We start from the raw sequence: 11,073 nt of genomic DNA, 5'->3' as shown, positions 1-11,073 counted from the left end.
TTCTTTTCCATTCTTTCCCTGGTATTTATTTGATCTCATACCTGGGCTGGTAAAGGAAAAGATTTTTCTGATATTAAACTACCCAGTGACTATACTTTCAAAAGTAAAATTATAAATGAGTCTGATTTTGTTAATTTGCCTATAGAACTTATGGCCCTGCTTATTCCAGTTTCTAACATGGCTAAACGATTGTTTCATTGATAACAAAATCCTAAGCTGAAATGCTTTGTTTTAGAAAATTCAATGGGAAATACTAGGGATAAACTGTGTTCTAACATTTGAGGTTATTAAAAAAAAATCTGTCATTTTTATACTTGAATAAAGCTTCATGTTAAAATTTTGCCAAATACATGTATGTATATCTAAATATGCATGTGGATATATGTACATGTTTACATGTAAACAGAGGTATGTCTACAGGTTTACAGTAGATAAGACATAAAATGCAAGAAAAGAATTTACTATCCTCCAGGAAAGCTGGGCTATCTATGCTATAATGAATACTCACTCTAGCACGAAACTTCCTGCAAATTCCAACATATTCATCTAGGTTCCTTCCTGAATATTTCTTTCAGGAAGCAATATTATCTTTCTATGATCACCCTCAGTTCAGTGTCTCTCCATACACCTAGAATGGTAAAATCTCCCCAGCTATCAATATATATTATGATTTAAGGGAGAAAAAGTTGACTTTGAGTAGAGAATAAAATTTTAACTATGTCACGAAGACAGCACAATGAAAACACCAGCAGAATTAGCTACTGAGGACTTTCAGAAATCCTGCTGCCCAGGCTTGGGCCAGAACTGCATACAAGAGCTCTGCTTCGCCCATGGTGCCCGCTGTGTCTTCAAACTTCAGTACTTCAAACCAGACTGACCATTATTAGCAGCTCAGTAACAAAGCTAGATCAATGCTTCAGAATGTGTGTGGTGGATTTCCAGGTATTGTATGAGGCAAACGGTGCTTTGGGGTCTCTGAAAATCCTATTAGATTTCACAAAAGAAATCTGGAAAAAGTTCCTTCACTTACTGAGAACAAAGCAACTTAAAGTTAAAAACCCACCATCAGGCTGGAGAGCTAGCTCAGGGGCTAGGAGCATACACTGCTCTTCCAGAGGACCAGAGTTCAAGTCCCACCCATGACGTCAACAATGCTTATACTGCCTGTAACTGCAGCTCCTGGGGGATTAGACACCTCTGGCCGTCCACGGACACCTTCACTCACATGCCCAGATCCACACAGTCACATATACACATAATTAAAACAACAACAACAACAACACAAACCAAGAACCACTGTCAATGAGTACCTGATTTTTAGTCTTCCTAATTTAACCAAAGCCATGTCACATTTTACCATACGTGTTGATTAATTCATTAACAAGGTAAATGGTGAAAAATTACACAGCACCAAATTTCTGAGTGATCATTACTTTCATAAGAAAACTGTGTTGACAAAGACATAATGATTGCTTTTTTTTTGTTCCAGGGTATAAAAACTAATTTCCCTTTCAAAAAACATAACCTAAAATTCTTCCACAGAGGAAGGGGCACAACCAACACAGTAGTTCCACTTCCTCCACGGCTGACCTTAAACTACTGTGGCTTTTAATTGCTTTGGAAAATGATCAAAACCCTCTGTATTACATGGCCAATGGTCCTTTTAATAGAAAAGGCAATAATATACAGTTGTTTGCACCAACTAAAACTCATTAGAAAGTATCAGTTTAGGGTAACAGTTCAAGAACCATTAACAAGTGCAAATGTTTAATTGCCTTTTAGTGAAAACGTGCTCCTGATTTCAAAGCTGTTTCAAATTATTTGTTTGCTTTACCAATTTGGTAATACTTTTATAAACAAAGTTTGAAAAAGAATATAATAACTCTTCACACGGCACTTTACCCAAATCTGATACTGACCTCAGGTCCACATCCAAGCCTCACAATCATAGAGGTTTGCTGGGCCAAATGCACACCTAGTTTTGAGCTTCTCTCACTTGCACAGCCTAAATCTAGTCACATAGCCACTGTCAGGCCATAATAGTCATTGATATAGCCAGAATTCACTGCTTCTCCCAAAATCCTCACCAGAGCACTCTCTCTTCAAACTGACTATGCAAATGTCATGTGGCCTCAACACTCTTGACTCTAACCATCCCTCTAAAACAAAATATGAAACAAAAAAAAAAAGACTTACCGACTCCTTTATGAGCATCCAAGCTGGTAAACTCTAAGGTCCCATTATGGCCCTTCCTGGGATTTTCTTGATACTGTTTGTGGTTCCCATTGGGACAATATCTGTAAGAAAGTCCATAGTCTGCAAGATAAACCTGAAAGAGACAAACAGGCAAATGACTAATGCTCTGTCCTCTGAAAATACAATGCCTCAGCAGGTAAAGGCACTTGCTGCCAAGCCTAAGGACCTGAGTTCAATACCAAGGACCCACATGATGGAGAGAACCAACTCTCACAAGTTTTCTTCTAACCTCCACATGTGCACCTGGGATGAAAACCCCCACGGCACTTTACCCAAATCTGATACTGACCTCAGGTCCACATCCAAGCCTCACAATCATAGAGGTTTGCTGGGCCAAATGCACACCTAGTTTTGAGCTTCTCTCACTTGCACAGCCTAAATCTAGTCACATAGCCACTGTCAGGCCATAATAGTCATTGATATAGCCAGAATTCACTGCTTCTCCCAAAATCCTCACCAGAGCACTCTCTCTTCAAACTGCCTATGCAAATGTCAAGTGGCCTCATCACTCTTGACTCTAACCATCCCTCTGAAACAAAACATGAAACAGAAAAAATAAAGACTTACCGACTCCTTTATGAGCATCCAAGCTGGTAAACTCTAAGGTCCCATTATGGCCCTTCCTGGGATTTTCTTGATACTGTTTGTGGTTCCCATTGGGACAATATCTGTAAGAAAGTCCATAGTCTGCAAGATAAACATGAAAGAGACAAACAGGCAAATGACTAATGCTCTGTCCTCCGAAAATACAATGCCTCAGCGGGTAAAGGCACTTGCTGCCAAGCCTAAGGACCTGAGTTCAATACCAAGGACCCACATAATGGAGAGAACCAACTCTCACAAGTTTTCTTCTAATCTCCACATGTGCACCTGGGATGAAAACCCCTCTATACACACACACACACACACACACACACACACACACACACACACACATACACATGAGAGAGAGAGAAATATGAATGAATATAAATGAAATAAAAATTTAAAAAAAGAAACTTGTAAGTTGAACGCAGTCCCAGATCAATGTTTCATTAAACCAAATGGTGCCTTAGGATGAAATATGTACAGCTAGGGGCCAGAACAACTAACTTTCCAACTTAAACCCTCACTTCATCATAGGCATATCTTATTTCTGAGTTAGTTCAGATTCTTAATTTTGCTCCTAAATTCCTTTCTCTCCAGGTAGGCATCTAGATGTCAGAACCTCCACATACTTTTTTCATCCATACAGATTACGAGCCTCTGCCTTTTCTGTAACCTCTCCTGAAACAAAGAATATCTTAAGTAGGGCAAATGAGAGCAAACATTGGAAGCTTAAGCATCATTGTCTCTATTAGCAGGAAGCTTAGAACAGTTATGGAGTGTTGGAAGCAATGACTCAAAAACAAAACCACAGCGACAAAAACCCATGTTTTGAGGATGGAGCATCAGGGAAGGGTTTGTGGGCCTTAGAGTGATCCACCTCTCATTGTTATCTGCGGAAGTCTCTCAGAACTGCAGGCAGTCTCCAAGCAGAACCAGAAACTGCTGTAAGACAGTAATTCAAGGAAGTTCTCCTCAGATTGGTTTTGGAAAAAGAAGGAATGGGGGTGGGGATTTGGACATAGCATCCACCAGCACACACTAGATGGAGAACTGTTTTCACGTGACATTTTTATGACATGGAGATGGAAAATAGTTCCGCAAGTCTCAAATACATGGCACCATGCACTCCTACCTCACAAGAAGAAACAGTTTCAACTTTAACCTGTACTGCTTCACATATACATCTTTAAAATTTAGGACTCTAGGCAACGTTTCAAACTGTAGCGTTAAGACAACAAATATTATAACCTGTATTTTAAAATATAAAATCTATTGGAAGAAAGCAGTCATTTATCTATTAGTTTCTTAAATTTTTGGTTTTAGGATAGCTCATGTAAAAGGTACTTGGAACTTCAAAATATAAACTTTTCTTCATTTTTTTTCAAAAACATAAATTTGCTGGACTGTCTGAAAACATGTATTTTGATTTGTCCCCATCTCCCACAGATGCCTGAGTAGCTAGATACTTCAGGGTCAGGTGAGTGATTGGCTCCTCCTTTCACCCTGTCTCATGCACTCCTGTGCATGTTTTATTTCAATAATGAAATATACTTCATTTAGCAAAGTGGATACATGAAGGGTACATACTGATAATTCAGCAAACAGACCATATTTTAATATACCAGAGCAATATATTATTTTATAAAAGACCTATTGAGAAGCTTTTCACATACATTAGCTCAAAAAATAAGACCTAAATCTTTAGGAGTCCATGTAGTGCTCAGAGTGTGATGTTCTTTGACTGATGCCACCAAGAAGTCTTAGAGGTAGGTCACAATGTTCATTCTATTTATATGGACACTGAGGCTGAATGAGGCTATAGGAATTCATAGTAAAACAGAGCCAGTGTCCTATAAACATGTAGAAGAGTTCTAGCATTCACAATCATATTCAAAGTCAAGTTAACCCAGTAAGGAAGACTTTATTCACAACAATTACAACCGGGACAGTGTCTGAACTCAGCTCCTAGGAAACAGAAGGCTGGGATGAGACCGAGGAGACGGTGTGGGCCAGTGGTCAAAGTGGATGTGCCTCTGATGTGTGCCAATAAGAGCTTAGGCTCTCACTCTGCACAGAGACTTACAATTTCACTTTCTTATATAAATAAGAAAAGTGAGATCAGGAGACTAACGACAGGAAAAAAAACTGCCAAAATCTGTGGAGCTGAGGGAAACCTTAGTCATCACTGAGCCCCAGGCCACAAGGGTGTGCTCCACTGCTCAGAATGTGAAGGGTGCAGGGCTCACATTTAATATAAGGAGAGAAGTTAACAGTAGAGCAGAGAAGACGCATTAACCGGACTTCAACCAATGAATATTTCAGATGCAAGTGATTCAAGGCATGTATGGTCGCAGCCTAAAGGGGTAGAGAGACAAGGAAGCATTCTGTAAGGCAACACTAGCTATCAGCCAACTCATCAGAAGTGGTCTGGATAGTCTCAACAGCTACGGGAGGGATTCAAATAATTGCAAAAGGTCACTGAACAAAAGTAAAATGAGCAAATCTCCACCCCAACATTTACCCTCATATATACCTTTTAAAATCCACCCCAAACTTAACCCTCATATGCACCTTTTAAAATCCACCCCACTTTAGACTTTTAGCAACTGGTTTAGCTTACGGTTCCGAATATTTATATAATTCTATAGCTTTTATGAGGACTGAAGAGGAACAGTTCTCTAAAATTGTCATGAAAAACTTTCCAGAAGCACATACCAATATTTTTGGAAAATACACAGTATGGGGTACTGTTGGAGATATAGGGGGGTGAGTAGAGACTAAATATAAGAAACAAAGTTAACTTATCACAAGAAAACAAAACGTTGACAAATAAATTTATCTCACATTACACTAAATCGAACACTCTCCGTAGATAATCTGCAGTTCTAGAATAATTCAAAGGAAAGTGGGGAGTCTAGGAAATGTCAAACAAGAGTACAGGAAATAAAATGCTTGAGGTTCTATATGCAACAATCACTGGGGACAGTACTATTGACAGACCATTTCATTAGAGCCAAACCACTGCCCCCCTCCAGGCAGTACTGGTCTCATTTTACCTAGGACGAAGCTGAACATCCCAGTAGCCAGTAATTATACAAGTAACAGAAGCAGTGAAGGAAAGAATCAGGATTCAAATTCAGACCAGTAAGACTCAATTCTACTTTCGTTCCTCCTCCCTATACACCATTTAGGGTTTTAGGTTCTCTGAAATTCTACTGAAGTGGAAAGTAAGCTTGGGCAGAACTCGACTAGCAGTGGTGGGAGTCACAGTCTGGCCGTCATTCTTACACACTGCAAACACAGTTTTAGGGTTGCAAAAGGACAGAAGGAAAGTGGGAGAGGGAAGGAAGGAGCAACAGGGACACATATGTGGCCCACAGACGTACAGGAACCTAGAATATGAACCATCTATTTTTAATAAGAAGTTTGCCTACCTCTAATATAGACTGAAATTGGATTTAGTTAAGTTTCTAACCTGTGACATTAAAAACAACAGTTAACAGTCTTTGTCGTAAATACACAAATATGTGCATTCCTGGCTTTAGACAGCCTGTCTTAAGTCTTTAGAAAATAGATTTACGGGGCTGGAGAGATGGCTCAGTGGTTAAGAACACTGACTGCTCTTGCAGAGGACCCGGGTTTGATTCCCAGCACCCACATGATGGCTACAAACCGTCCTTAACTCCAGTTCCAGGGGAATCTGAAGCCCTCTTCTGACCTCCGTGGTGTTACCCTCTTCTGACCTCCGCGGTATCGCATGACACAGGTACACCCACATACATGCAGGCAATACACTCGTACACATAAAATAAAAATAAATAAAATATTTTAAATAAAGAAAATATTTATATCAGAATTGGGGGAAGGGAATGTTTGCATAGCAATAAGACTTAGCTATAGGAGTATCAGTAGCTAGTTTCTTAATGCATTTCAAATGATCTTTATATACCTTTTGTGAATATATTACCTCCTTCCTTCCACCATGAATACAAGAGACAGCCCCATCTGCTTCCCTGGCCTTTGATTACAGGGGTCATTCTATTACACTTGTTAACTAACTCTCACATGTCCACATGGTATTCAATATCTATTAGGAATGCTATACCATTTTATAAGACAGAAAAGAAAGGTACATCTCATTATCTACAATTGATAAATAAAAACTACAATGTACCCAACAGATGCTCCTCACTACCCTTTACCCAGACCAGCTTCTCGAAGATTTTATCATTTTAGAGAATGACTGAGCCACCCCAGTAAGAATCCTCAAGTTACCCTAATGCACTCATGGACACTGAATTTAAAGTTTTTGATCGAAAGGATGATGCGCCAGCCACTGAGGGTCAATTCTACCAAGAAGGACCTGGCCTCACTCATGAGGAATCAGTTATGTTCACAGTCTCCAGTCAGTGGGTCACTGGGACTTACTACAGAGTTTGCAAGCCAAGTCACATTTTTTTTGTCTTTTTGAGACAGGGTCTCCCTGTAGCCCCAGCTGTCCTGGAACTCACTATGTAGACCAGGATGGTCTTGAACTCACAGAGATCCACCTGCCTCTGACTCCCAAGTGATGGGATTAAAGGTGTGTACCACCACACCCGGCTATGTCACACTATTTTTAAGCAGTCCCCAATGACTAATCATGGAGAAGGCTGTGTGGCCATTTCTATCCACCTGGCATACCCTCTGATGGTTGATCTTCGCCTTGAAGCATCACGGTCCCACGTGTGCCCACCAGGTTCTGTTGCTGGTCTTTCACAAGTGTCACGAACAAGCTGTGCTGAAAGCTTCCCCACCTCACGGTGCTCACTCCCTTGATCTTTCATCAGTATTGTTCCCCTTCCCTAATAAGCTTCTGGAACTCCTAATTCTATTTCAGCATCTACCTTCCTGAGAACCTGATTTGACAGCAGGTCAGTAAATCACAGCCTTGATTAATGAATGAAACGAAACTATCCTTTAGTGAAACCAGAAACCATGAAAAACACTACCCTCCTGTACTGAGCAGGCCTATCTCAAAACTCAACTTCCTTTGTTACATGTTCAGAGCTGGACCCACATATACCACATTCTCTAGTTCTACACTAAATTAAGTCTTCACTTCCCATCTCCTTTTCTAGCTGGTGCTTACAGACTTTTTGTTTGTTTGTTTGTTTATTTTATGTGTATGCATGTATGGCATGCTTGTATGCAAGTATGCCCGTGTCATGCAATGCCTCAGAGGACAGAAGAGGGAGTCGGATTCCCTGGAACTGGAGTTACAGACAGTTGTTAGCTGCCATTGGATGCTGGATTCAAACCCAGGTCTGCAAGAACAGTCAGTGTTCTTAACCTCTGAGCCATCTCTCCAGCTCCTCTTACAGACTTTGAAATTACTTTTTTTTTTAAGTTGGATTGGTGAAGCTACAGGTGATGATTCTCCAGGAAGCAATTTGCATGAGAAGTACCTTTTTTCCCCAAGATTAGCCAGCCTCCAGGCTTACCAAGTGCCCTCTTCTGGCCTCCATGTGCTTTTCATAACATAGATGCACTTACCTGCATGCTGGCAAAACACTCACACACCAATAAAAACAATTTTAAAAATTTAAAAACACTCCGCGCTTGCTTACTTCCAACACTAGAATTGTTCTTTACTACCTAGATTTTCCTAGCCATACACCAATAGCTCCTAAGTCAGACCTGTAGGTGAATTAGTCAGCTTCATTACTGCTCCGACAACATGCCGGACAGAACTACTCAGAGAAGGAAAGATGGGGTCAGCCATGCTGGCATAGAAGGGCATGGTGACAGGGGACGTGGAAGACACTGCTCAGCTCACGGTGGACAAGAAGCAGAGAGAGCAAGCAGGGGCCAGAAGCCAGGCATAACCTTCTCAAACATGGCCTCTCTCCCTGTGTGGCCTGCTCACCTGCTAGGCCCCGCAGTTCCCAGAGTGTCCACCACTCTAAATAGCACCACCAGGAGACCACGTGTTCAAAACAGTAGTCTGTGGGGCTAGTTCAAAACACAACAGCATCTGATGGCCAGTTCTAGGAGACTCAGAGTTAAAAGGAACCAGCGAAACCACGTAACTACTCAGTATTCAGGAGGGGAAGCTGTCGCACAGCTAAATCTAATGAATTCAGTTGTACAAAAGAGGAAAAGGGGTCTGAAGTGCAGTTGCAATTAAAATTATCCACATTTCCATCTTTTCATGAAGACAGGAAGAAGTGTGGAACTGTACTCGGCATTACGGAACGCCGCTGATTCTGTTCATAGTAGCAATGATGTGATGATAATGTGGAAAACACCTTTGTTGCTGAAGATATACATACTTTCACAATACCTGGAATTTACTTTAAAAATACTCCTACCAAAAAATAAACATTTTAAAATGTTGGTTTTTAAATCAATGTGGATATAGCATTCTCTATTTATGAGTATGCTTTAAATTTTTCCAAAATAAACTTTAAAACTCTGTAGCTTCCCTGTGGTGAAATTGCCTATGTGTTTCTCAGAGTCTTAACACTGGAAACTGTTTCATAAACTATTAATTTTAAACATGGACACTTGGGCTCTAAATTACAGCTATCACGCTGTTCTCTTCAATATTTTCCACTGATCACTACTCTCCAAAAACAGTAGATACTAGTAGTTCATATTCAGAAAGCTACTATCTTCCTCTCCTCAAATGTGAATTTTTAATATGGCTCTAATCTGATTTTGTATGCAATGTCTTAATATGTGCTGTTAAGAATAATCTTTAACAACAGGAACACTAGTAAGTAAACCATGCATTTGACTGCTAAAAAATTTAAAAATACTTCAGTAAACAAATCTGAGTTCAAATGGCAATAGTTCTAACACATTATAAAAGTTAAATGTAAATTAAATTGGGCCTGATTATATTTTCATTTGAGTGAAAGAATTCCAATAGAGCTTATGCAACTAACTAAAAAAAAAAAAATCTAGATATATAGTAAGAAAGCAGAGTGGCTCATGTATGAAAAAAATCCCATTTCCTATGTCGTATTTAACACTCAGATGCAAACATGTTCCATCCACAGTCATCTTCTCTGATGCAGTCAGCAACTTTCGACAGAAACACATATAGCACTATGGGCAAGGGCCTTCATAAGCTAGTACTCCTGGTACTAAATAGGGCAACAAACATTCCATCAAAACTGGCCTTGGTCAGTCAATAAAGTATTTTTTTAGTAGTTTTAAGAAATATGAACACATTGCTATGAGGGAAAAAAGGAGGAAAGAACAGCACAGCTACCTGTAAAGCTTCCAGTTCAGAATGGAAGAAATAGAAGATGAATGTGAGCCGAGTTAAAAACACACCAGGAGCTAAAAGAGTTCAACCGAGATCAGCATTCACCAGAATCGGCAAGAAAGGCTCCATGTAAGACAAGAACATACCTGCACACATGAAAATCAAATACTCCTGATCAGCAAAATAGAAAGAGAACCTCTCAGCATTAAACAGGGTGTGCCGTTGTGAAATGGTTTCAGCTCCCTCACTGTGGCACTGGGAGACGCTGCTGAAAGGGGGCTACTCAGAGTCAATGTGCAACATCACTTCCAGTAAGGTCGGTGCAAATAAATGAAATAAAACTGCACCGTCTTTTCTAAACGCTAGATCAACATTCATAAGTCTAGGTTCCAAGAATCAATTAGGCAGCAGCACCCCATATTCTAAACTCAGCAGAGCTCCATAAACATTTGTAAAACACTGTAGATAGTCTCAGATCTTGATATTTGGAAAACAGGGATTTGCACTCCTGTTTTATTAAAGAATATAACATAATGCCTATCACATAACAAATGTTCAAACATTAGTTCAAACGTATTTATAATGTCCTTTTAAAGATGTGTCTCTTCTGTATGTTTCTTAATAAAAAATCTATCTTTTATAAATTAACTTTTAGCTTAAACCAAACTAGTACAAATGAAAAATATTTCTTGCAAACCTCCGAGCTTTACCAACTCTAAAGCTAAGAATGCTGTAACATCTAAAACCCATGAGGGGCTGGAGAGATGGATGGCTCAGTGGCTAAGAGTACTGGCTGCTCTTGCAGAGACCTGGGTTTGGTTCCCAGCACCCACATGGAAGCTAACAACCATGTGTAACTCCAGTTCCAAAGGATCTGATGCCCTCTTCTGGTCTCCATGCACATTGTGCAACACAGTAAATAAACACATAATACACTCATATACATAAAATAAAAATAATAAAATATTAAA

At 39.8% G+C, this 11,073-nt stretch overlaps 1 protein-coding gene across 10 annotated transcripts in view; it reads right to left on the bottom strand.

Annotated features, from left to right (window-relative positions):
- The window catches only part of Vrk2 (VRK serine/threonine kinase 2), a 50,284-nt gene that overhangs the window by 24,491 nt on the left and 14,720 nt on the right, over nucleotides 1-11,073 (bottom strand). For 9 of the 10 annotated variants that reach the window (XM_029554004.1, XM_029553999.1, XM_029554000.1 and 6 more), the window contains exon 5: nucleotides 2,197-2,329. In XM_029554004.1, the coding sequence (XP_029409864.1) occupies nucleotides 2,197-2,329 (133 nt within the window). Of the gene's footprint in view, nucleotides 1-2,196; nucleotides 2,330-2,823; nucleotides 2,957-11,073 lie in introns of all 10 variants that reach the window. The other variant, XM_029553998.1, reaches the window with a different exon arrangement.

Source organism: Nannospalax galili, unplaced genomic scaffold (genome assembly GCF_000622305.1).
Source record: "Nannospalax galili isolate Female #2095 unplaced genomic scaffold, S.galili_v1.0 scaffold2925, whole genome shotgun sequence".
Taxonomy (NCBI): Eukaryota; Metazoa; Chordata; class Mammalia; order Rodentia; family Spalacidae; genus Nannospalax; species Nannospalax galili.
Note: the sequence above shows the minus strand (reverse complement) of the source record. Positions and strands in the feature narration are given on the sequence as shown.